Source organism: Oncorhynchus tshawytscha, linkage group LG33 (assembly GCF_018296145.1).
Source record: "Oncorhynchus tshawytscha isolate Ot180627B linkage group LG33, Otsh_v2.0, whole genome shotgun sequence".
NCBI classification, from domain to species: domain Eukaryota; kingdom Metazoa; phylum Chordata; class Actinopteri; order Salmoniformes; family Salmonidae; genus Oncorhynchus; species Oncorhynchus tshawytscha.
Window position 1 is genome coordinate 16177918 of NC_056461.1, and position 26467 is coordinate 16204384.

Consider the following 26467-nt stretch of genomic DNA (forward strand, 5'->3'; position numbering starts at 1 on the left):
ATTTAAGAGTTTAAGAAAATATACAAGGAAGAAAATACTCAAATCCTTAAGTGCAAAGCTGATACAGACATACCAAAGACAACAAAGCTGTAATCGCCGCCAAAGGTGCTTCTACAAAGTATTGACAGCATGCCTGTGAATACTTATGTAAATGAGAAATTTCTGTATATAATTTTCAATAAATTCGCAAAAATATTTATGGGCTAGTGTGTGTAGATGGGCCTGGGGAAAAAATAATAATTCAGGCTGCAAGAAAATGTGGAATAAGTCAAGGGGTATGAATACTTTCGGAAGGCACCAACACAGCCCTACATGCAGTAACACAGTTGTATATCAGTTTAACACTGTACAATTTCAGCACAAACACATGCGTATATAAGTGTAAGAGAGCCCTACATGCACTAAAAACAGCTGTATTACATTTAAGTAATTTAGCAGACGCTCTTATGGTAAAGTGCCTTGCTCAACAGCAGATACCTAGTTGGCTAGGGGATTTGAACCAGCAACCTCTTGGTAACTGGCCCAACACTCTTAACCGCTCGGCTTACCTGCCGCCCTGTATATTAGTGTAGCACAGCCCTACATACAATACAGGTGTATCACTATAAGACTCCTACCTGTACTCCAGTAGATGAGCACCAGTATCACTGCAGGTACGACATCCGTCTCAAACTGTGGCTCCACTGTGTTGGCCTGCTCTGAGTTGTGGAGGGGACTAGTATATCTTGTTACATTATCCCTTTCTCACGTTAATAGCACCATCCTTTTTCAAGTTTACTGCTCTTTCAAGTAATCTGATAGGTTTTGACCCCCCCCCCCAAAAAAAAACACTGGAAACTACTCAGAGCAGTCAAAAACAATTTATATAACAAATTTAGGACAAAAGCACAACCCCTTATATTTAGTCACACATACCTTTGAGCATGTTTTAGTATTTAGTTACAAGACACCTTGTAGCAAAATACTGCATCTGATCTTTTCTGTGTTTTCTTGATTTTCTCCACGGCTGAACACACATGGTTTATTCCCAGATGTTTCAGTGTTCCTGGTCTGGTCTGTTATTCCATGGCAGCCATAGCTCTGGCTGTATGTTACAGGCACAGTCTCTATTGATGGGGTCGTTTCCCAAACACAGATTAAGTCTAGTCCTGGACTATAAAAAAACACTGAAATCTCCATTCAATTATTTTTAGTCCAGGACTTGGCTTAATTTGTGTCCAGGGGACCGTCCCATCGAGTTCTTAATTTACACCAGCAGTACAGCATTAATGCAGCCATCGTTCTCTGGGTTATTCGTCACCTGGGCGTATTTACCTGAAGAGAAGAGAAATAAATGAGATATTTTAATCACTACACTTCAGAAGTTGAATAAGGTTGTGTCTACACTTGATACTTACATGTGACTTCTGCTATCAGAATACAAAGATCATTGAAAAGACATGTCTAGACACACAAAAGTCACTTTGTGGTCTGACTGTGTTCAGATCTAGCTGACCACTTCAGAAGGTAGTCAGAGATGCATTGTGTTTGGATTTCTCCTCAGTGGATGCAATCAGGCGTCCGAAAAAGCATACAATGGGCAATATCATCAGTACTCCTCTCACAAGTCTCCAGAAAACGTGTGTTTTGGGACCGAGAGGCACCCTTTCAATATAACGTTGGAGGAAATATGTTCCTAGCGTGTAAGGAACGTGTTTGCTGGCCTCATAAATGCTAGGAAAAGCAGCCAAAAAAATGCTCAACATATGGGAACTCCTTCAAGGCAGTTGGAAAATCATTCCTCATGAAGCTGGTTAAGAGTATGCCAAGAGTGTGCAAAGCTGTCATCAAGGCAAAGGGTGTCTACTTTGAAGAATCTCAAATATAATATATTTTGGTTACTACATGATTTTGGTTACTACACTTTTTTGGTTACTACATGATTCCATGTGTTCTTTCATTGTTTTCATGTCTTCACTATTATTCTACAATGTAGAAAATAGTAAAAAATAAAGAAAAACCCTGGAACGAGTACGTGTGTCCAAACTTTTGACTGGTACTGTGTACACAGATGTAGCCTAGTGGTGTACTAATTTGTATTTAACCTTTATTTAACTACGCAAGTCAGTTAAGAACAAATTCTTATTTACAATGACATCCTACTAAGAAGCATGTTTAATGGAGAATCTCCATAGAAAGTGCTTTTTATTCTAGAACTAGGCTTAATCTGTGGCCGGGAAACTGTCCCATACTGATCCAGATGAATATCAATAGACATTTGAGAGGATAGGAGATATCTCACCCCAGATGACCTTTCCCCCCTGTGTGACCAGGCCCAGCTCGCTGACGTTGACCTCTACCACGGTTCCCTTGGTGATGACCCCCAGAGTGGTGTAAAGGGGTGACGAGGGATTCTTCTTCACCCCCAGAATAGGCAGACAGAACGTGGCCTTCAGCTCCGGGTGGGTCACATGGGCCTTCTTGAACCGTAGACCCTGGAGAGAGGGAAGGGCAGACGATGGTGGGACATTTATTTCAGGTAATTTAGGTTGTTTACCTCTTCAAACCCGCAGGAGGAAGTTTGTGAATGACCGATGCTACCCAAAGAGCAAGTAAGTCAATTTAGTTTTTAACCTAATCTGGTTGATTGCACTGGTTGTAACTAAGTCTCTCTACATAGTCTGCTAAATGACAAAAATGTAGTCAAAGTTACTCTGATGTTCACAGTGATAACGAGGGTGTTTACATATCAGAGTTTCAATCCAACACTGCTATATACACTGTATGCTAGTGAGTAGTGTTTCTTTCCTCCTTACCATGGGTCTGATGAAGCGTTCATATTTTGGAGGCTTGCGGGTAAAGTTGTCGCCTACGAAGCACACTTTGGTGACCATCCTCTTCCAGGCCTTCTTCTGCCTCTTGCCCGTACGGATGACTTTGAGCACCTCCGTCTCCCCTTGGGCTCGAACCTTGGGCAGGGGAACCTCCCATTTACCCTACAGGAAGAAACACAAGATTAAATAATAGAATATATCAGGACACCAGTTTTTAACTAAACTGGCTTGGGCTTTACACACTTAGGGACAATTTTATTGAAAGTGCATGTTAATCCAGGACTAGGTTTAATGGGATTGCGGGAAAACAGTCAACAGTATTACATTGACACTTGAAACAATTAATCTGACAATAGCAGACATGCCATCCTTGAATCATTTTTACAAGTACCATTTCAACGCCGCGGCGCCAATCCCTGCCCTGCGGACCTCACGACGGCACGCGTGCAACACCCACACTGCTCAAATCATAGGCAAATGCACTTTTTTTTTGCCTAATAATGATGTTGGCAGAAGACTGGCTCAGTAGGAATGGCAGGCTATAGACTGTTATAGGTCCGGGTGGGGTCAGTCAACTCCCTCCTCAGGGAGCAATTGGCTGTATTTTTTTTATTTTAACTGTAACTGCCATTTCCTGAAACCTAGAGATCACGAACGGATTAATTAACATAGGTCTACTAATCTTTAACAGTCTAACATAACTCAGTGAAAGACGGTATTAGCGGAACAGCTCTCTCTGCCATGTCTGTTTCCATCCACGCAGCGACGCGCACTGAACTACCGCAACACCGCACATTTCTTTGCACGTCAATGCGCTCGCACCTACTACCGTTGTGGAGATCATAGCATGTGCAGGCAAGAAAGTGTTCTCGCTTAGTTGACTAAATACTGTAGCTAACTACCTTAATCGCAATGATGCCTTAGCTAAGGAGCTAACTACGAAATAATAGTGCTCGACTAATACACCATTCCCCCCCCCCCTTTTCCTCACACATCAACGGAAAAAATCTGCCATCCAGCCTGAGGGAGGAAAATAGCACTACGACTATGGGGGACGGGCTGGAGCAGAGAACTAGAGATTTTTCCCTCCTAGCCCAAGTTCTCTTGATTGGCCCAGTTTTTCGTACCGGAGTACTTTGACCTCAAATTGTTTGCATGGTATGCAAAATGCATGCCGGTTGGCAATAGATAGGGTTAACCTAGGTGTTGTTCCCTTCTATATGAGATCATATGGCCAGGCACTATTACCTGTCTTCAGTGGGACATGGTGGCAAAAACACAAACAAGTAATAGAAAGGCATTGAATACTCACAGCCTTCTCTTTCCTCTTCTGTTTGATCATGTTGGAGAGGATCTTGGCGCGGGACTGTCCCTCTCTGTCGAGCAGGTAGGCTGGTACTGCTCCCTCAGGAGTCTTGTCATCATTCTTCTGCTTGGTCTTCCTCTGCTCGTGCATCTTGAGGCTGTGGTAAGACAAGTGGTGTTGGCACCAATAGGTCAACAAACGTTTTGGATTGGTGGCAATGGCATATGCCGTTTCAATCAACATTTTGACAATAGCAGTTACTGGAGGATGTCTTAATTACTATGTCATAACCAAGGAATTTGTTTAAAAATAGGACATTAAACCTGTTAAATCTATCATGTCCCTGAACCTAAATCCTAAGAGTCAACTCTTCACTCTATAAAAGGAGCCCATTGTTTGATCTACTGTAGTGTACACTACTGTACTACTGTAGTGTGTACTACTCATCTATGGTTATACTGTACTTACGTCTTTTTCATCTGGATCTTCTCAGAGTGCCTCTGTTTGTGGTAGAGTTTGGCCTTCAGACCAATCATCTTCCTGGCTTTGTGTGATCGCTCGTGGGCCTCACGGCTCTCCTTCTTCCTCTTCCTCTCCTGGTGGTCCAGGCGTTGGCCATGGCGCTTGCGATGTAACTCAATGTGCTCGTTCTGGGGCTGAGGTAGGAGGCACATTTTAATAGTTTATTTAAGGCTTTCTGAATGTATTAAGTCAACAAACATCAGAATAAAATGAATGATTTCTGTACATTAATTTCCAAGGTGGGCTTAATCTAATTGATCAAACATCCTTAAAATATGTTTGGCATGACAGCGCGAACATATGTGGGACCAGTCAAGTATATAGCTGACAGATTAGTTAGCTGGCTACCTAGGCTAAGGCAATGTCAAAACAATTCAGACCAGCGGCTGTATTCATAATAATTTCGTTCAAATAAATGAACTATAACGTTCATTTATTGGCCAGAGCAGTTTGACCAACATAACGAATTCTAGACACTGCATGTGGTCAGATCGATTGCAATTCAACCAAGACCAATGTCTCCCATCACAATGTCAAAAGACAATTCTTGGTTGAATTGCAGCTAGGAGTCGGATGTCTGCCACATGTTGCTAGCCAACTTCGTATGCTAGAAGATTTCCATATCAAATTATGTATCATAAAGAACGTGAAATATGTGTATAGCTTACCATTTTGTGTATTGAAAGTTACGTATTCAGATACAATACTTATTTGATGGAATTTATTGTCTCAAATTTGGATTTTTTTCGTAGTTTTTGCTAGAGGCTTGGGTCGTTGGTGTTGTTTTCCGAAGCCAATATTTTAGAGGAAGTATGTGATGGGATTGTCCGCTTAAAACAAATTCCGGAATGAAACCATGTACGAGAGTTCCTGAGCAGTCCCGTTACATATTTATTAGTAATTCGTAGTAAGTTGAGCAAATCATTATCAAAACAATTCAGCACGGTTTTACTATTTATTAAATAGTCAGAACTATTAAACTATAAATGCACATTTATTTTAAAAGTCAAAGCCGGAACATAAATTCAGATAGGACTGCTGCTTGGGTGTATTTTGAAGATGCACTTTATAAGGAAAGCGTGAATCGACGTCGATTCATATTATTGTGTTTTTTTGTTGATAATTTGAGATAATTAATACATTATACTGATTTTGATTATTGTTCTCGGGAGGCACGGCATTTAGAGAATGTGTTTACCTTATTTGACAGCCAGTTCAATGCCAACAGGGTTTATGGTTGATGAATGACATTCACACAGAGCAGTCGACATTGCCCTGTCCATGTCAAGACTGTCTACAATATTTTCACTGGAATACGTTTGTAAGCCCGAAGCAGGTTGAAGATGCGACTTCGGACTGTCCTGGGAATAGGCATTGGGAAGTTCAGTGTCCTGGTTGGGGGGGTAAGACTTACATTTCAGGGACAAACATGGTTAAAAGGCTGTAGACTGTTGGCTATTTGTCACTAGTCGCTACTGTTTTCTATGGATAATGTGTATTGCCCTGTGTTGGGTTGCGTAGGGTAAAGGTCTACTGAAGAATGGACCACAGACATGCAGGTGGAGACTACAAGGAAGAAGACAGTACAGCTTTTTGCCAGGTATATGACATGTCCCATTCCCATATTAGACTGCACTTTGATGATCTCTCAGTGCTTTTGTAATACAAATTCGTAAGTTCTTATTTTATATCCTATAGATGATGTCAAATCCCCACGAGCTGTCGTCAATCCAGATATATCGAAGTAAGTAGTAAAACTAGCTCCAGCCTATGTTTATTACTACTCTATAGCCTACTTCATGGTCCTTGGTAGCCCCTTAATATCAGATGTAATACTCACTATTGTTTGTCCCCAGAATCCGGAACATTGGCATCATGGCACACATAGATGCAGGGAAGACCACCACCACAGAGAGAATGCTGTATTACTCTGGATACACCAGGGCTTTGGGAGGTGTGTAGGAGGGGATTGGGATAGACATGTGTAGGGGGATGAGCAGGTTGAGGTCAGTAATTTAATTTCAATTCCATGTCCTCTGCTAGCTTTTTCCTGCATTGTTTAACAGAGTCCCAAGCTAGCAACTCAATTTCTCTCTTTTCTTGTTTCCCAGATGTTGATGACGGGGACACTGTGACAGACTTCATGGTTCAGGAGAGGGAGCGGGGAATCACCATACAGTCTGCTGCAGTCACCTTCGACTGGAAAAAGCACAGGATCAACCTCATAGATACGCCAGGTACAGAGCCAGTCCCATTCAATAAATCGTGCAAAAACACAAACATGAATCCTATAGACAGGCAACCCTGGTACAAAATCAACCCATAGACCCTCCATAGTACAACACTGTGTGTGTGGGTGGGGGTTTCAGGACATGTTGACTTTACTCTGGAGGTGGAGCGAGCCCTGCGTGTGTTGGACGGGGCGGTGGCAGTGTTTGATGCCTCTGCTGGCGTTGAGGTGAGTCAAGCCCTGATACGATGCCATGTTCCCACCCTGTACTGAAAAAGGCCTATGCATCTCTGTTTACCTGACTGTATTGTCTGTAAAAAAAATAAAAAAAATAAAAGACTGTAATTGAACTGACCTAGAATCGAGGTGTTGATTGTATTGTAAGTGTGTGTGTTAGTGACTCTGTATGGCTGTGTGTTGTGTCTTGTGATATCACCAGGCTCAGACTCTGACAGTGTGGCGGCAGGCTGAGAAACATCACGTACCCTGTATCTGTTTCCTGAACAAGATGGACAAGCCTGGGGCCAGGTAAAACAACCAGCATCACATAGTGACTCCCTTCTGTTGTAACCAGACATATATCTCCATGTTTGCTGTTAGGATTTGGGACTACAGTGTTCATTTTGATTTTTTTTAAATATTTTTTTCCTATATAGTTTACACTTTTCCATTGAGAGCATAAAGAAGAAACTGAAAGCCAATCCTGTGCTCCTCCAGGTAGACAACATTCTCAATAGGCCATCTATGTATTTTACATTGTTCAGCTTCCCTGCTGTGATAATGCCTCCATATCAAATGACATACATTACAGTATAAATGAGAAACAACTGGTTACACAGATTCCAATTGGCAGCGGGAAGAGCTTCACAGGATTGATTGACTTGATTACCAACCAGCAAATGACGTGGCGGGTTAAATCCAGAGCAGAGGATGGCCGTGTCTTTGAGACCAAATCTCTCAGCCAATCAGATGACCCGGAACTTCTTCAGGACGCTATGGAGGCCAGAGCTGCTCTGATAGAACAGGTACAGGAAATGACATCAACATGCCAACTGTCATCGAGTGCTTATTTTTATGCTATTGCTGATAGCTTAGATCGCTATAAAAACATAAGTATAGTAAAAACATGTGTAAATGCTATGTGTCAAAGTTGGCATTTGCATTTTTTCATACACAGGTTGCTGATCTGGATGATGAGTTTGCGGAGCTGTTACTTGGAGTTTACGGTGAAAATTTTGATGCGGTACCTCCTGCCAAAGTAAGCAATATTTATCTCAGGTAAAATATCAGTAGGACTGAGTTCTGCATGTGGTATTGTGTGTGTATCTGGTGTATTGTGTATTCTCCAGCTCCAGGAGGCAGTGCGGAGGGTGACTCTGGCACGTAAAGGAGTCCCTGTGCTCTGTGGGAGCTCTCTGAGGAACAAAGGTGTTCAGCCTCTCCTGGACGCCATCACAGCCTACCTCCCTGCCCCAAACGAGAGGCACCACGACCTAGTGTGAGTACATCCTCTACCCCTAACCAGAACTCCATCACAGCCTATCTCCTCGCCCCCAACAGGAGGCACCATGGTGTGAGTAACATTTATCCTTTACCTTGTAGAGTCAACAAAGTGTATTATCCATAATAGCCCACTCAGCTCTAACCCCAATAGGACTTTTCTATAAAATTATTTTGTGGGATACCTAACCAAAATGTAATTCAATCTGATCCATATCATTGGGCTGAAGCCACTACTCTTCTCTACCACATATATCAGTCAGGGATTTATTCTTGAGTCAGACCCAGTTTGATTCAGCTTGGTCTATTCCCTTCACACAGGCGTTGGTACCAGGATGACCTGTGTGCCCTGGCCTTCAAGGTGGTGCATGACAAGCAGCGAGGTCCTCTGGTGTTTGTGAGGATCTACTCTGGGACCATGAAGCCCCAGTCTGCTGTCCTCAACATCAACAGGAACAACACGTACGTAGGTCCATCACCATCCCACTACTACCCAATACCTGCTTACTGCTACAGCAGCTTGCTGAATGGGATTCAATTAATGCTAATCAATGAATGAACTCTGTATCTCTTAAGGTTTTGTTGCATTGTGTATAACTGAGTAGGAGCCCTCTAAAATGGTGAACCTTACAAATTCTCAGGCTGTTCCAATAAACTCAAGTACTGTTAGTTTTCTAATTACTGTGCTTGCCATTTTGAATTCCACTGGTCTCCACTGTAGAGAGAGGATGAGTCGGCTGCTGCTGCCATTTGCTGACCAGCATGTGGAGATACCTTCTCTGACTGCAGGAAACATTGCACTCTGTGTGGGCCTCAAGCAGGTAGGACTCCTTGAGAGACTACCTGTTTTGGATTTTTTTTTTTAACCTTTTATTTAACTAGGCAAGTCAGTTAAGAACAAATTCTTATTTACAATGACGGCCTAGTTAACTGCTTTGTTCAGGGGCAGAATGACAGATTTTTACCTTGTCAGCTCGGGGATTCAATATAGCAACCTTCCGGTTACTAGTTCAACGCTCTAACCATTAGGCTACCTGCCGCCCCATAAATTGGAATTGAAAACACATCCATTCTCAGTAAAGAGCAATATGTTTTTGAAACTGAAACATTGTTTTGAATCTGTTGGGTGACAGTGGCTTGACAATTAAACCAAACACTTTAATTTCCAAGCAATCTTTCATTATGTTTACAAAAAATTCCTCTCTCGCTCTCTCTCACTCCCTCTCTCTCAGACAGTGACAGGGGACACTATTGTGTCCTCCAAGGCCTCGGCAGTGGCTGCGGTCCGGCGGGCCCAGAAGGAGAAAGAGGGGGAGAGGAAGAGGGGTGGAGAGCAGGCCAGTCTGGTGCTGGCTGGAGTGGAGGTCCCCGAGCCGGTCTTCTTCTGCTCCATAGAACCCCCCACTATGTCTAGACAGGCAGGTCAGTGTCCCTGCAGCCATTACTAAGCATGGGATCCCTGCTCAAATCCCCTCATAACGTGCACTGTTCTACAGGCTTGTTTGAGCCACCTGGCCTAAAACTCTTGTAACACTGTTATAACAACCTATGAATGTTATTATCCTCTGTTTTCTATTAGATCTGGAGAATGCCCTGACCTGCCTCCAGAGAGAAGACCCTAGCCTGAAGGTCAGGGTAGATTCAGACTCTGGACAGGTAATACCACCTGTACAGGAGGAACATGTATGATTGATTAATTGCTTGGTTGAAAGTGATTGATTGAATGAATGTTAGCTAGCTAGCATATAATATTAGACTAATAAAATATGCAATATCTGTTTTAATGGTCTTTGTACCGTCTCCTTCGCCAGACCATTCTGTGTGGAATGGGAGAGCTGCACATTGAGATCCTCCATGATCGGATCAGGAGAGAGTACGGCATCGAGACCCACCTGGGACCTCTACAGGTGGCCTACAGGGAGACCATCCTCCAATCAATGGCCACCACAGGTATAGTATGCCAATCAGTACGGAGGTGGAAACCATCTTATCCAATCAGTGTAGATCGTACTGATTCTTCTTATTCTGATTCCTGCTTGTGTGTGTTTCAGACACGCTGGACCGTACAGTTGGGGAGAGGAGACACATGGTGACTGTGAGTGTGGCAGTCTGCCCCATCATGGACTCCTCCTCCTCCTCGCTCACTTCCTGTGAAATCACCTACGATGAGGAAGTGGAGGAGCAGCTGTCCCCTGACGTCAGGGACGCCGTGGAGAACGGCGTAAACAGCTCTTATCTCCAAGGTATCTCACAGATTATGGAAGAAGGAACTTGACCAGATTATGGAAGAAGACCCCCATTTTCGATGAGTCTTGTACTGTTGTAGCCCCTATTCTTATACTCATTATGTTCTCACTCTCCCAGGTCCGTTGCTTGGTTACCCGGTCCAGGGCGTGTCCACTATGATCCAGAGTGTGAGCATGGAGCCGGGGACGTCTCTAGCTATGTTGTCTGCCTGCGTGTCCCGCTGTATGCTCAAGGTACATTAACACCTGCACATGATAGTGTTGTGTACACAATGTGAGATGATCTCTGCCTATGTACTGTAGTCTTGTGATGGCTCTGTGAGTGTCGATAGAAGGAGAAAGGCATTAGAAATATGGGTTTCTTTACGCTGCTGCTACTCGCTCTATGCATCGTCTCTTTACCCTGTATATAGCCTCGTTATTGTTATTTTATTGTTACTCTTTTATTTTTGTATTTGTTATTTATAAAATATTTTCTTAACTCTTATTTTTCTTAATTGCACTGTTGGTTAAGGAATTTTAAGTAAGCATTTCACGGTAAGTTCTACACCTGTTGTATTTGGCGGATGTGACAAATAACATTTCATTTTATAGTAATACTGCGCTAGTAACAGTGACCCTATTACTCATACCATTGCTAGTAACAGTGTCCTTATTACTCATACTATTACTAATACTACATTAGTAACAGTGACCCTATTACTCATACTATTACTATTACACACATACTATTACTAATACTACATTAGTAACAGTGACACTATTACACACATACTATTACTAATACTACGCTAGTAACAGTGTCCTTATTACTCATACTATTACTAATACTACATTAGTAACAGTGACCCTATTACTCATACCATTACACACATACTATTACTAATACTACGCTAGTAACAGTGACCCTATTACTCATACTATTACTAATACTATGCTAGTAACAGTGACCCTATTTCTCATACTAATACTACGTTAGTAAGTGTCCCTATTACTCATACTATTACTAATACTACACTAGTAACAGTGACCCTATTACTCATACTATTACTAATACTACGCTAGTAACAGTGACCCTATTACTCATACTATTACTAATACTATGCTAGTAACAGTGACCCTATTACTCATACCATTACTAATACTATGCTAGTAACGGTGACCCTATTGCTCATACTCATACTACGCTAGTAACAGTGACCCTATTTCTCATATTATTACTTATACTACGCTAGTAACAGTGTTGTCTCTGTCCCCTGTAGGCTCTGAGGCAGGCGGGGGGCCAGGTGCTGGAGCCTGTGATGTCACTGGAGGTGACGGTGGGAGAGGAGCACCTGAGCTCTGTGCTGGGTGACCTGGCTCAGAGACGAGGGGCCATCCGGGACATCCAGAGTCGCCATGACAGCAAGGTGCTGCTTGCCACCGCACCCCTGGCTGAGATGATGGTAGGTTGGTTCAATGTTGCCGTGGAAACATCCTGTAGTGACAGGGCAGACAACACCACCAAGATAGTATAAAAGTGCTTTTTTTAAATTAGTTTCACTATTTCTGTTTTGTACATCTCTCATCGTCTTGTTGCTACCGAAAAAAAGTCCAATGCTTGCGAATGACACATCATGTTCAGCATATTCTAAATGCATCTTAGCTTAATAATATACTGTATCAGAGTCAAAAAGTGACACTGCAGTATCCCTCCTTGGATCTAATCTTTCCTCCTCTGTTTCAGGGCTACTCCACCGCCCTGCGAACTCTGACCTCTGGCAACGCCACCTTCTCCCTCCAGCTGGACATCTATGAGGCCATGAACCCCCAACACCAGAATGCCCTGCTCAACAAGATGGCTGGCCTCGCCTGACATCACGCAGAGATGGAAGAGTAATTCTGGGAAATGTAAGCCAGCAGGAATATCCATTTACAGTGCCTTCAGAAAGTATTCATGTTGTTGTGTTGCAGACTGAATTAAAAATGGATTAAATATATTTCTCTCCCAGCTTTCCACAGCTGGATTGTGCAACATTTGCTCATTATTCTTTTCAAAATTATTCAAGCTCTGTCAAATTAGTTGTTCATCATTGCTAGACAACCATTTTCAGGTCTTGCCGTAGATTTAAGTCAAACCCGTAACTTGGACACTCAGGAACATTCACTGTCTTCTTGGTAAGCAACTCCAGTGTAGATTTGGCCTTGTTTTTTTTAGGTTATTGTCCTGCTGAAAGGTGAATTCATCTCCCAGTGTCTGCTGGAAAGCAGACGGAACCAAGTTTTCCTCTATGCTTGAAAAAAATGGACAGTGGTACTCAGTATGTGTTGTATTGGATTTGCCTCAAACATAACACTTTGTATTCAGGACAAAAGTCAAAAGCCTTGCCACATTTTTTGCAGTATTTCTTTAGTGAGGGTTTCTTAAGAAATATATACACTGCTCAAAAAAATAAAGGGAACACTTAAAAAACACAATGTAACTCCAAGTCAATCACACTTCTGTGAAATCAAACTGTCCACTTAGGAAGCAACACTGATTGACAATAAATTTCACATGCTGTTGTGCAAATGGAATAGACAACAGGTGGAAATTATAGGCAATTAGCAAGACACCTCCAATAAAAGAGTGGTTCTGCAGGTGGTGAGCAGACCACTTCTCAGTTCCTATGCTTCCTGGCTGATATTTTGGTCACTTTTGAATGCTGGCGGTGCTTTCACTCTAGTGGTAGCATGAGACGGAGTCTACAACCCACACAAGTGGCTCAGGTAGTGCAGCTCATCCAAGATGGCACATCAATGCGAGCTGTGGCAAGAAGGTTTGCTGTGTCTGTCAGCGTAGTGTCCAGAGCATGGAGGCGCTACCAGGAGACAGGCCAGTACATCAGAAGACGTGGAGGAGGCCGTAGGAGGGCAACAACCCAGCAGCAGGACCGCTACCTCCGCCTTTGTGCAAGGAGGAGCACTGCCAGAGCCCTGCAAAATCACCTCCAGCAGGCCACAAATGTGCATGTGTCTGCTCAAAAGGTCAGAAACAGACTCCATGAGGGTGGTATGAGGGCCCGACGTCCACAGGTGGGGGTTGTGCTTACAGCCCAACACCGTGCAGGACGTTTGGCATTTGCCAGAGAACACCAAGATTGGCAAATTCGCCACTGGCGCCCTGTGCTCTTCACAGATGAAAGCAGGTTCACACTGAGCACATGTGACAGACGTGACAGTCTGGAGACGCCGTAGAGAACATTCTGCTGCCTGCAACATCCTCCAGCATGACCGATTTGGCGGTGGGTCAGTCATGGTGTGGGGTGGCATTTCTTTGGGGGGCCGCACAGCCCTCCATGTGCTCGCCAGAGGTAGCCTGACTGCCATTAGGTACAGAGATTAGATCCTCAGACCCCTTGTGAGACCATATGCTGGTGCGGTTGTCCCTGGGTTCCTCCTAATGCAAGACAATGCTAGACCTCATGTGGCTGGAGTGTGTCAGCAGTTCCTGCAAGAGGAAGGCATTGATGCTATGGACTGGCCGCCCGTTCCCCAGACCTGAATCCAATTGAGCATATCTGGGACATCATGTCTTGCTCCATCCACCAACACCACGTTGCACCACAGACTGTCCAGGAGTTGGCGGATGCTTTAGTCCAGGTCTGGGAGGAGATCCCTCAGGAGACCATCCGCCACCTCATCAGGAGCATGCCCAGGCGTTGTAGGGAGGTCATACAGGCACGTGGAGGCCACACACACTACTGAGCCTAATTTTGACTTGTTTTAAAAGGACATTACATCAAAGTTGGATCAGCCTGTAGTGTGGTTTTCCACTTTAATTTTGAGTGTGACTCCAAATCCAGACCTCCATGGGTTGATTTCCATTGATAATTTGTGTGTGATTTTGTTGTCAGCACATTCAACTATGTAAAGAAAAAAGTATTTAATAATATTTCATTCATTCAGATCTAGGATGGGTTATTTTAGTGTTCCCTTTATTTTTTTGAGCAGTGTATAATATGCACCCAGGGGGGGCCCCAGAACCGAGTTTGGGAAACCCTGCTTTAGTGCCTTGTTGCAAATGTTTCCTTTTCACTTTTGTCAATTAGGTTAGTATTGTGGTTTAACTACAATGATGTTGAGCCGTCCTCAGTTTTCTCCCATCAAACTCTTAACTGTTGTCGTCACCATTGGCCTTTATGGTGAAATGAGCGGTTTCCTTCTTCTCCGGCAACCGAGATAGGAAGGACGCCTGTGTCTTTGTGGTGACTGGGTGTATTGTTAACTTCACCATGCTCAAAGGGATATTTGTCTGCTTTTGAAAAAAAATATATGCCCTACTTTGCAAGGCATTGGAAAACCTCCCTGGTCTTTGTGGTTAAATCTGTTTGAGGTTCACTGCTTGACTGAGGAATTACAGATAATTGTGTGTGTGGGATAGTCAATCAAAAACTGTTAAACAGGGGCTCCCGAGATACTCAGTGCAAGAGGCGTCACTACAGTCCCTGGTTTAAATCCAGGCTGTATCACATCCAGCCGCGATTGGGAGTCCCATAGTGCGGTGCACAATTCTCCCAGCATCATATGGGTTTGGCAGTCATTGTAAATAAGAATTTGTTCTTAACTGACTTGCCTACTTCAAGGTTAAATAAAAAAACACTATTGCACACAGAGTCCATGCAACGTAAGAACATCTTTGTTCCTGAACTTTAGGCTTGCCATAACAAATGGGGTTGAATCAAGACATTTCATTAAAAAAAAAACATAATTCCACTTTGACAATATGGGCCAGTGACATTTTAAATGCAGGCTATGATAAAACAATGTGGAAAAAGTCTATGGGTATGAATAATTTCTGAAGGCACTGTAAATACTCCTGTTAGGGTGTTTGCTGTGCAAACATGAAAATCGGGTCAAGAACATGCATGTGGGCATTCAGTACTTCTGTTGAACATATTGTAGAAGTGGCGGTATCAGTCATTAAATGTATATCAATTGTATAAAAGATGTGTTCCAATGTGTAATTTCCATGAATCGGTAAACTGCATCGCACTTCAGGTGTCTATTACTGTAGTGCTTACACACAGACAAACTTTGCAAAAGTTTCTTTTAATTCATAAACAATATAAAAAGGTGTTCCTACACACCAATCAATTTGTGACATTGCATGGAATTAGGATTGTTCTGAAAAAACATTTAAAAAAGGCAGAATTTGGCTCATATCAGTGCATCAATAAAGTCATGAAGACAAGTTTGATTTGTGAGATTATTTCTCTCATTGTGGTTAACGCTGCTTCTCAGGTTGTAGCCCCACAGTGGCTGTCAGCTCATACCCCTTTGTACTCATGTGCACAGTAACCTGTAAACAGAGGCTCAGCTGGTATACCGCGCCTAGTAGAGCAAGAGAAGACAGAGAAGGAGGGGGGAAGAGAAAAGACAGGAAGAGAGGGTGTTACCAAAAGCTTTGAGAATGACAAATGTACATTTTCAAAGTCTGCTGCCTCAGTTTGTGTATATACTCCAGAATGTTATGAAGAGTGATCATATGAATTGCAATTAATTGCAAAGTCCCTCGTTGCCATGCAAATGAACTGAATCCCCCCAAAAACATTTCCACTGCATTTCAGCCCTGCCACAAAAGGACCAGCTGACATGTCAGTGATTCTCTCGTTAACACAAGTGTGAGTGTTGAGGAGGACAAGGCTGGAGATCACTCTGTAATGCTGATTGAGTTTGAATAACAGACAAAGCTTCAAAAGGAGGGTGGTGCTTGGAAACATTGTTTTTCCCCTGTCAAACATGGTTACCTGCAAGGAAACACATGAACATCAGGGACAGACTGATATTCTGCAAAAGGTTAATTTCTTTGAATCCCCTTTCAGGTTTTTTTGGGCATCCTTCAAAAACCTTTTCTGGAGAAGACAAGGTGAGAGCTACCATCAGTCCTGTGTCATGCCAACAGTAAAGCATCCCGAGACCATTTATGTGTGGGGTTGCTTCTCAGCCAAGGGAGTGAGCTCACAATTTTGCCTAAGAACACAGCCACGAATAAAGAATGGTACCAACATCCTTCGAGAGCAACTTCTTCCAACCATCCAGGAACAGTTTGGTGATGAACAATGCGTTTTCCAGCATGACGGAGCACCTTGCCATAAGGCAAAAGTGATAACTAAGCGACTCGGGGAACAAAATATTAATATTTTGGGTCCATGGCCAGGAAACTCCCCAGACCTTAATCAGCCATCAGTCAGGATGTGGCCCAGAAGTTAAATGACAGCATGCCGGGGCGGATTGCAGAGGTTTTGAAAAAGAAGGGTCAACACTGCAAATATTGACTCTCTGCATCAACTTCATGTCATTGCCAATAAAAGCCTTTGGACACTTATGAAATGCTTGTAATTATACTTCAGTATTCCATAGTAACATCTGACAAAAATATCTAAAGACAATGAAGCAGCAAACTTTGTGGAAATTAATATTTGTGTCATTCTCAAAACTTTGGGCCACAACTATACTTGAGTCAAGAGTTTTTTTTGCCCCAAATCTTATAAGGGGGGCGCACCACATAATTAAATAGAACAGTACATTTCTCTATGGGGGCAACTTACTGGACCATGCGACAGCGGTGCTGGATCAGACGACTATAAGCATCGTTTGTGTCTTTCACATCCTTGTCACTCCACAACCGCTCCCCCACAGCACTGGCACGGGGCCTGGGGATAGGAGAGAAACATCTTCACAGACTAACATTAGACAGTGCAGTGTAAAATGGATGGAGAGGAAAGGTATCTTCAAAGATTTTTTTTGAAACATTTGGGTTTGTCTGCAGCGTACCAGAGTCTGGGGGTCAGGTTGGTAGCGTCCACGTATTCCCCCCACAGACAGGCCTCTCCGCCGACCACCAGCTTCTTCTGAGCATCTGTGCCTGGGTTCACAAGGTCAAATGTAATTCAGGGGTCAGGAGGCAATCACACAGAAAAGTTTCTGTATGCCCATTTCTGCATTTAATCTTTAAATGATGTGAATGATTCATTCTACTACTTCAGTCAACAGGGTTGCACAGAAATAAAAACGCATGACCATCGGATCACAAGACAGAAGTGGATGGCTTTTGGCACAGAAGGCATTTTCCCTGTTCAGGCTCAGAGCAGGTGGGTTGGACCTTAGCGGACTCGTATGACACAGGTCTATCAATTTAGAACAGCATGGTTAGGGCAAAGTCTTCCTTTATCACAAACAATAAAAGTCAATGTATTGGTCCTTGCTGCCCTAATGTAAATATACAGGGAGGTATCACGATAAGCGTATATAAAACTCCAATCGTTGTTTAAAAATTAAAAATAAAACACAGCAAAGAGTATTTTTTTCAGAAATAAAGCATCTGCCTAAAGTGTCCAGATAGACACACACACCATTAAAGTCCTGTGGGTCTGCCTTGTAAGCGGCCTGCCAGTCTTGGCCGTAGGAGATGCGGTTCAGGTACCAGGGTGTGGAGAGCAGGGCCTGGTAGCCTGATGCTGTGACCCTTGCCATCTCAGCCTGGTACTGCTGCTGGTTGCCTTTCCACACGTGGATTAGCGTGTCGGCCTTCAGCTACATACAGTAGACACACATCACATACTGTAGATACACATGCAAAGTGTGATTGAGGAGTATCCTTAGTATTTAGGTGTAGTATTAGTACTACTAGTATTTTTTTTGTGGGGGGAACTAAAAGAAGAAAGAATATGCCACAGGAGAGCCCTCCATGGATAAGTGTGCCTCTGGGTACATTCAAGACGCAAAACAAAGTTGTAGAGAAGTGACAAATTGAAGCTGTCCCCTTGCAAGATGCTTCCAGTGAGGTGGTTTTCAACACATGGGTGTCTCTCTTTTCATGGTGGGGCATCACAAAACAAAATGTAGTAAAGTTCTGAAGTTGGCTGGATTTGTAAGGTTTCACGTCAACTTCTTGCTTACAATGTTCAACATGTTACAGTGTTGCTGATCTTGAATGTACCCCAAAATAAGAGCAGCGCTGTGAAGCCATGAATCATGTACACCAAGTGAACATGCAAGAGTTGTCAGGGCTAGTATCTGGAAAGCCAAACGCGCTGCAGCAAGCAACAATGATCAAATCAAGAAGTTCAATGTCCCAGTACAAACCAAACAAGACAGCCATAGGCCTCAACCTAGACCAGAACCAAAATGAATACCAAGCAAAGGCAATGCACAGCCCTAACTGGTTTACCCAACAACAACCTCCATCTTTACTCCATTTTTATCTATCTTTGAACCAAAGCTGGATACAAAAAATGTGTATGTCAGGTTTACCGTGCTGGTCTAAAACACACACACAAAAAAAAGCTTCCAACAAGAACCATGTCTCTATACACTACGACTTTGGTCCAGAGAGCAGATGTTTCAACATGATACAGCGGTGCAATATTCAAGTGCAGACCTGTTGAATGAAGTCATTCAAATTTGAAAGGACAATTTTTGCATTTTCAACCACGGCAATGTTAGTCCAAAACTCAGAGCTATTCCAGATCTCCTAGAACCCGGTCCTCTTTTTTTCTTTTTTTTTTTAAAAACACTATCTGATAAAGATTACATATTTTTTTTATTAGGATTCCCATTAGCTGACGCCATAATGTCAGCTAATCTTACTGGGGTCCAACAAAAGGGAGGTGTCTGATGAAGATAACTGACCATTGAAGCTGAGTGGCTCGACCTTGTAGTACTTCTGCCAGTCCTGTCCGTAGCTAATGTAATCTAGGTACCAGGGGGCGGAGAGGATGGTGGTGAAGCCCGCCTCCGTCACCTTCTGAAGCTCCTCTTCAAACTTGTTCCCCATCCACACATGCACTACTGTGTTTGACTTCAGCTGCAAGTATTACACTGACATGTTACTCAGAAAGCATGTTTATTATTTGCGGCTGTGGTGGTCAGACATTGGTTTGAAATAATTTATTCTAATACTTTTGAGCGCTAGCTTGAGTCTGCCTGGAGTGCCAGATGGGTGGGATTTGCAGTTCTGGGACTTTTCTATTGGTTTATTAAGCCAGGCAAGCTCAAACAGGCACAGATAAATACATTTTTTCAGTATTTGAAACACAGGTCTGGTGGTGGTTAGGAGATAGAGTAACAAAGTAAAAGCTAATACTAACAGGGGAAAAAAAATAAAAAATAATATCACACACACACACATATATATAGAAGCCAAGCCATGAAGCCAAATGCACTACTACGTATGTAAGAAGTGAATAAGGTACAGTTAAAGTCGGAAGATTTACATACACCTTAGCCAAATACATTTAAACTCAGTTTCACAATACCTGACATTTAATCCTAGTACAAATGCCCAGTCTTAGGTCAGTTAGGATCACCACTTTATTTTAAGAATGTGAAATGTCAGAATAGTAGAGAGAATGATTTTTCTGTCAGTGGGTCAGAAGTTTACATTTACTCAATTAGTATTTGGTAGCATTGCCTTTAAATTGTTTAGCTTCCCACAATAAGTTGGCTGAATTTTGGCCCATTCTTCCTGACAGAGTTGGTGTAACTGAGCCAGGTTTGTAGGCCTCCTTGCTTGCACACGCCTTTTCAGTTCTGCCCACAAATGTTCTATAGGATAGAGGTCAGGGCTTTGTGATGGCCACTCCAATACCTTGACTTTGTTGTCCTTAAGCCATTTTGCCACAACTTTGGAAGTATGCTTGGGGTCATTGTCCATTTGGAAGACCCATTTGCAACCAAGCTTTAACTTCCTGACTGATGTCTTGAGATGTTGCTTCAATATATCCACATAATTTTACTTCTTCATGATGCCATCTATTTTATGAAGTGCACCAGTCCCTCCTGCAGCAAAGAATCCCCACAACATGATGCTGCCACCCCTGTGCTTCACGGTTGGGAAGGTGTTCTTCGGCTTGCAAGCCTCCCCCTTTTTCCTCCAAACATAACAATGGTCATTATGGCCAAACAGCATTTTTTTTTTTTTTCATCAGACCAGAGGACATTTCTCCAAAAGTATGATATTTGTCCCCATGTAAAGTGGCAAACCGTAGGCTGGCTTTTTTATGGTGGTTTTGGAGCAGTGGCTTCTTCCTTGCTGAGCGGCCTTTCAGGTTATGTCGATATAGGACTCATTTTACTGTGGATATAGATACTTTTGTACCGGTTTCCTCCAGCATCTTCACAAGGTCCTTTGTTGTTGTTCTGGGATTGATTTGCACCAAAGTGCGTTCATCTCTATGAGACAGAACACATCTCCTTCCAGAGCGGTATGACAGCTGCATGGTCCCATGGTGTTTATACTTGCATACTATTGTTTGTACAGATGAACGTGTTACCTTCAGGCGTTTGGAAATTGCTCCCAAGGATGAACCAGACTTGGAGGTCTACAATTTTTTTTCCTGAGGTCTTGGCTGATTTCCCCATAATGTCAAGCAAAGAGGCACTGAGTTTGAAGGTAGGCCTTGAAATACATTTGACTCAAATGATGTCAATTAGCCTATCAGAAGCTTCTAAAGCCATGACATCATTTCCCAAGCTGTTTAAAAGGCACAGTCAATTTAGTTTATGTAAAATTCTGACCCACTGGAATTGTGAGATTTATTTCTCTTATAATTCACTGTCTTTAAACAATTGTTGGAAAAAATTACTTGTGTCATGCACAAAGTAGATGTCCTAACCGACTTTCCACAAATTTCTTGTTAACAAGCTATAGTTTTGGCATGGTTGAAAAACGAGTTTTAATGACTCCAACTTAAGTGTATGTAACCTTCCGACTTCAACGATAACTGAAGATATTTTGATCATAGAAATATTAGAATTTCACTTCAGAAAATGAGTCTGATTTCTAAATATCAAAGAGGCTGCTTTTCTCTCTGCCTGTGCTAATAAATGCTGCTGCTGTTACCTTAACTCCATTGTCAATCACCTCCTGCCAGATCATGTAGCCCTTGTTGGTAGTGGTGACAATATCCAAGAGCCTATCATGTGACAGAAAATAACCACATGATAATATGAATAATTCATCTTCGGACAATGGAGTGGGACATTTTTTAGAATATGCGGAAGTTAGTGTTTTTTTTTGTTATAGGTTGGCTGAATTGCTTATCATTTGCTTCACTTTAAGGCCATGTCTAACTGAAGCCACACACCTCTGAATGTAGAAAGACTCCAGCTTGCTGTAATCCGTCCCAAAGCCTTGCTGTGCCATGAACTTCTGGATGTCTGGGTTGGACTTCCTGTGGATCACAGAGGCAGAAAGTAGTGTTTTTATTGATGTGCTTGATGTTGGCGGAGACAGCCTACAGTACCGTTTTCATTTCCATTGACTGTCAAACAAGCCAGAGTCACATGGCTGTTGACAATTGTGGTCATGTACTGTACCTTTGTAGTGGATAAGGAGTCTGTGGGTCAGTTGGTGCTGAATATTTAGACTTTGATTAAGTAACGTTTGAAAGAAATATCTGCTAGGGTCTACTAGCAATGACTTATGTGGTTGTTTCTCCCTGCTCAACATAGTTGTTATATGCACCGATTGCCAGTCACCCTGGATAAAAGTGTCTGCTAAATTACAAATATAAAATGTCCTTATAAGCCTCTCACCAGCAGCTGAAGTCAACCTCGTCTCCTCCTAGATGGATATAGGCATCGGGGAACACTGTGCTGACCTCCTTGAAGAACATGGCCATGAAGTCATAGGTGGTGTTGAGGATAGGGTTGACCGGTCCAAACGAGCCAGAGGGGCTGGCTCCAGAGTAACAGGGGGTCAGTAGGTCCTTCTGGCCTGGAAAGGGGGCATGAGAGAGGAGCAGATAAAACCAATGCAATATCAGGTAGCTGCATATTTCATTTCAATTCGTACAAAAACATTATGCAAATGTGCATGTCTAAAAGGACAAAAGACTACCCTGACCCCCTAGAAATAAACCCCTTGATACAGCCAGAGGACTTTCATCTGAAATAACCCCTAAGTGACCCCACACTCACCTTTGCCCCATGACTGAGTGTGTCCAGGGGTGTCAAACTCAGAGACGACACGAATGCCCCTGAGGCGAGCAAACTCAATGATCATCTTCACGTCAGAGGGCGTGTACACATGCGTGTACGGGTGGTATGCTCCCTGCAGAAAAAAACGATACATCAAAACAAAAGCTGTCATACACAAAAGGGAATCATTATATACATATGGATATGCATTGAGTAGTTTATACCTTTACAACTTTGAAATGACTGATTTGTTGTAAGCAATACAGTGATAGATCCACCAAGACCACAAGGCTTGTGACACTCCCACCATATACTTTTCAGCATTACATTTTTTGCCATATGACCTTTGCCCATCTGATCTTTTCAGGTGTGTGAAAGCTGTAGGTATAGCAGCTTAAATGGGACCAGGCTATTGATAACGTCTGCCTACCCACTCACCTGCTGGCTCAGCTGTGGGAAGGTACGGCTCATGTAGGGGAAGGAGGGGTCATCTACTATGTGCCAGTGGAACACATTGAATTTGTTCCACGCCATTGCTTCCTGTGTGTGGGTAAGGGGAGAATGAGGTTGATGATGACATTATGTTATGTAATGTTATGCCATTAATATACAAATTAATTTAACCATAACAACAACAAAGTGAACTGAAATCAGAAATCGCATGTATCGTCCTCTAACCAGATTGGCTAAGATGACTTTGATGGGCAGGAAGTGACGAGAGCTGTCCAATAAGAGGCCTCGATGTGTAAACCGTGGAAAGTCCTGGATCTCTGTCCTATTGATGCTTTTCTGTGAAAATAAAACAAAGAAATTGAAGATTATCCATTAAAAAAATAGAAGTACCATTGAAATATTTCTACAATTTAATCAATTTGATTAATACTTCTGAGGCAAAAACCACAATGTGGAATTGAAAATAGCTTGCTAAGTTGCTGGGAACTGAATTGCCAAATGCGTTTGATGCATTAGAACGACTTGGAATAGAGCTACTGTAAACCAGTAAGGTAGGCTACTTCCTCCATCATGTGACTTGTGTTCAGGCATGAGCGAGGCCTCCTTGTTTAACAAACTCTATTCATATGGCACTCATGTCAACTTACTGCTCCATATTCATCCTCATACACCAACTGGCTAAAAGTCTCCAGACCTGGTAATAAAAAGTGAGACACATAGACAATGATTAATCAACAGAATCACAGAATAACCACAACAGGATTGTAAACACATGCTTTACAACACACTGTAAACGTCTTGGATATGTATATAGTCTCAAATCTAATCAAATCAAAGTTTATTGTAATCTGCACAGGATACAGTGTAGTGTTGTACACAGTACAATGAAATGCTAACTTGTAAGCTTTCCTCTCAGTACGTAGGTATGAATTACAACATTTCCTGTAGCTTTCAAGGTCAAGACACAAGATGCTATGCAACCACAGAAGTTGCACAAGCGTTATGAAAACAAGTGAAACGTTATAACAATATAGGTATGTAAATAGAGGAAGGCCTCACAGGTGTGACCAAACTTCTTTCAAGACTATAAACATAGCAAAAAAGTATGTGTGTCTAGCATAAAAGCCATGACCCCTACCTCTCAGCGCGCCCCACACCTTAGGTGCTTTCAGCACAGCAACAGGAGAGTCCACCGACAGTTCGTCTGTGGACAGGCAGCAGAAAGAAGACTGTCAATCCTATGGTTGTTCTTTAAAAAAAATCTGATAATGCCCACTGATTTAAATTGCATGCATATGTCACTGTTACCCATCTAGGTAAGTGGATGTTTCTTCTTTGATGAGTATGTTAGTGCATGTTAGTTTCTCTTTTTTAGTCTGGGGCCTTAAGACACAGCTAAGACCAAACTTGCACTAGTGGTGTGCATTCATGAAACAGTAGCTAAGTGTCTTAACAACAAAGATCCGGTGGTCTTATGCCTACTGACCTATTATCTTCCAAGACATTCTAGGTAATCTTTCTCTGTCTACTGGGGGAAAATACCTTCCTAAACACTGATGTAGGATGACGAGACCCGGGCCTCAATCCCACTGGGAAGGCCCCTCGACTATACTTGTGAAGACTGCTATTTGTATTTACCCTGCTAGAGTCCCAACCTTGCAAACTTGGGTCTGAATTCAGAGGAAAAACTCTGATCTCGGAGCAGGTCTCCCTGTACATATAATCCTATTCATTATGATCTAAAAGGGAAATCTGATCCTATATCAGCATACTCCGAGATGCTTTGTGAATACAGTACCTGGCTTAGAGCACCAACAAGGAAGACAAACATCATGCCAGGGCACTCACATGACTCGTCAGATGTCACACTTGGGTAGTTGTCACACTCAGAGTCAGCTGATGTGATCCACACCTGTAACTCAGACACATCAGAGGCAAATGCCTTCTTTTTGTTTTGCCCTTGCATTCTGGAAATGGGGAATATGTATTCGTCATACCTGCAGGACAAGGAAGGAAGAACAAACCAGTTCACGTGACTATGTGAAAAAACGGGGAATTTCTGTGCATATAACACATTCAACAGTTATAGCTCTATTCAGCACACAACGTTTTTCAGAAGTAGGCTTTCACTTAAGTTGTATTTTAATACAATTTAACTAAAACGTGAATGATTTCAAATTTAACAGAGCCAACGCCAAACAAACATTTACATTACAGTAGGCCTGTCTTTGAAAATACGTAGGCGGCTATTCATTCACAATCACATATTACCTTCGATATGCATTTTGAAGAAGGCTGCAGCTCGCACCGGAAGACGATTCTTTCGCGTCAACTATCTGGAAACTAACACCGCTGAGTTTGAATGCTACCGTTGACATTTGGACTTTCTGAGGCAACGGCCAGAGAGATCCATACTGAGAATCGCCCAGGGTAGGCTCCTCGACATCTTTATAACCATAATCTTGCGTTGCCCGGCAGACAACAACAGCAAGTAATAATGTTGTAAACTTCAGCGTCGCGATCATGATGTACAACTACTGTATTGCCAACTACCAGTCAGCTGACAACTGGCGAGACAGTGGGGGTGTTTTGGTAATATAGCCTGGAGAGGGCGGGGCTTAAAATCAATGCGGAAATGTTAACTAACAAATCAGAACATTTCATTTTAAAAAATTAATTATTGAGCAAAAACCGTAAAACAATATATAATGTGATGTATTCGTGAACGCATAGTGTAATTGTTTGTTAAATTCATATATGCATAAAACAATTTATTCTGGTTATTCCTGAGAGTTAAAAATGTCCTCAGTCAGATACCTAGGCTATTTATTGTAAATACTTACTAACTAATGTCGAGAATATCTGCAGAAACACACCACACCATGATTAGATATGTTCATTTTCATAATTGCTCTCGTTCTCACCAGATGGACCGAAGACTTATTGCCACAGAAATACATTAGGGAACAATAAGCAAATGGACAAAGTACATAATAGACAGGTTGAAAGGTAATCTTATGACAGTTCTTATGGTCACATATTACCGGCTGCCTAAACAAACGAATGCTCGATGTTCAGCTATAAAAACTTTTGACTCCTTGCTCTTTGAACTTTGCAGGCTCAACCCTCAAGCGTGAATTTTGTCCAGCAAGTGGCGTTGTTGTCATTTAAATAAGTGATTCACAAAATCATTGGTGATGATGACGTTTCAATGTTGTTTCCGTATCATTTAGTTTTTCATTCATCATCGATATCTCTTCATTCAAAGACTCAATCATGGACACTCTTAATAACAGTTGTGGCTGCTTTGCGTGATGTATAAGTGTCTACCTTCCTGCCCTTTGTGCTGTTGTCTGTGCGCAATGATTTTTGTGCCATGTTTTGTGCTGCTACCATGTTGTCATGTGTTGCTGCCTTGCTATGTTGTTGTCTTAGGTCTCTCTTTATGTAGTGG

At 42.4% G+C, this 26467-nt stretch overlaps 3 protein-coding genes across 5 annotated transcripts; 1 reads left to right on the top strand and 2 right to left on the bottom strand.

Annotated features, from left to right (window-relative positions):
• Positions 1-845: 845 nt before the first annotated feature.
• Positions 846-5467, bottom strand: LOC112230906 (NSA2 ribosome biogenesis factor). The gene is made up of 6 exons (XM_024397273.2): positions 5310-5467; positions 4588-4775; positions 4126-4276; positions 2796-2975; positions 2282-2474; positions 846-1314 (listed from the first exon to the last, which is right to left on the bottom strand). The coding sequence occupies exons 1-6, from the start codon at positions 5310-5312 to the stop codon at positions 1247-1249; spliced, it is 783 nt and encodes a 260-aa protein (XP_024253041.1). The 5' UTR covers positions 5313-5467; the 3' UTR covers positions 846-1246.
• A 208-nt stretch (positions 5468-5675) lies between these two features.
• On the top strand, positions 5676-16563 carry gfm2 (GTP dependent ribosome recycling factor mitochondrial 2). Of its 2 annotated transcripts, XM_024397269.2 has the most exons (21): positions 5676-6044; positions 6163-6241; positions 6340-6385; positions 6498-6595; positions 6753-6878; positions 7011-7099; positions 7311-7399; positions 7528-7588; positions 7711-7896; positions 8049-8129; positions 8221-8369; positions 8693-8833; positions 9093-9192; positions 9604-9793; positions 9951-10027; positions 10183-10321; positions 10423-10614; positions 10736-10851; positions 11880-12062; positions 12344-12507; positions 16461-16563. In XM_024397269.2, the coding sequence occupies exons 1-20, from the start codon at positions 5985-5987 to the stop codon at positions 12470-12472; spliced, it is 2331 nt and encodes a 776-aa protein (XP_024253037.1). In that variant the 5' UTR covers positions 5676-5984; the 3' UTR covers positions 12473-12507; positions 16461-16563. The 2 variants fall into 2 exon arrangements, with proteins under 2 accessions (XP_024253037.1, XP_024253036.1); XM_024397268.2 differs by lacking the exon at positions 16461-16563 and having other exon boundaries at positions 12344-12596.
• hexb (hexosaminidase B (beta polypeptide)) lies at positions 15669-25599 on the bottom strand. 2 transcript variants are annotated; one of them, XM_024397271.2, is made up of 14 exons: positions 25285-25599; positions 24862-25010; positions 24152-24217; positions 23661-23707; positions 23239-23349; positions 22999-23100; positions 22561-22693; positions 22177-22357; positions 21726-21812; positions 21482-21554; positions 17991-18171; positions 17413-17503; positions 17187-17291; positions 15669-15969 (listed from the first exon to the last, which is right to left on the bottom strand). In XM_024397271.2, exons 1-14 carry the CDS (start codon positions 25536-25538, stop codon positions 15906-15908), a joined length of 1644 nt encoding a protein of 547 aa, XP_024253039.1. In that variant the 5' UTR covers positions 25539-25599; the 3' UTR covers positions 15669-15905. The 2 variants fall into 2 exon arrangements, with proteins under 2 accessions (XP_024253039.1, XP_024253040.1); XM_024397272.2 differs by lacking the exon at positions 17991-18171 and adding an exon at positions 19270-19444 and having other exon boundaries at positions 25285-25598.
• Between the last annotated feature and the right edge of the window lie 868 nt (positions 25600-26467).

Excerpts from the sequence above, each read along its gene's own strand:
- LOC112230906 (XM_024397273.2), bottom strand. Across the intron at positions 4,277-4,587 it reads AAGATCCAGATGAAAAAGAC|CCTCAAGATGCACGAGCAGA; the intron begins GTAAGTACAGTA and ends GTCTTACCACAG. Across the intron at positions 1,315-2,281 it reads GGGGGGAAAGGTCATCTGGG|GTAAATACGCCCAGGTGACG; the intron begins GTGAGATATCTC and ends TCTTCTCTTCAG.
- hexb (XM_024397271.2), bottom strand. The coding sequence starts at position 25,538 with ATGATCGCGACGCTGAAGTTTACAACATTATTACTTGCTGTTGTTGTC. Across the intron at positions 22,694-22,998 it reads TCCCACAGCTGAGCCAGCAG|GGAGCATACCACCCGTACAC; the intron begins GTGAGTGGGTAG and ends TTTTTTCTGCAG. Across the intron at positions 22,358-22,560 it reads CACTCAGTCATGGGGCAAAG|GCCAGAAGGACCTACTGACC; the intron begins GTGAGTGTGGGG and ends CCCCCTTTCCAG.
- gfm2 (XM_024397269.2), top strand. The coding sequence starts at position 5,985 with ATGCGACTTCGGACTGTCCTGGGAATAGGCATTGGGAAGTTCAGTGTC. Across the intron at positions 6,386-6,497 it reads GTCAATCCAGATATATCGAA|AATCCGGAACATTGGCATCA; the intron begins GTAAGTAGTAAA and ends GTTTGTCCCCAG. Across the intron at positions 7,100-7,310 it reads ATGCCTCTGCTGGCGTTGAG|GCTCAGACTCTGACAGTGTG; the intron begins GTGAGTCAAGCC and ends TGATATCACCAG.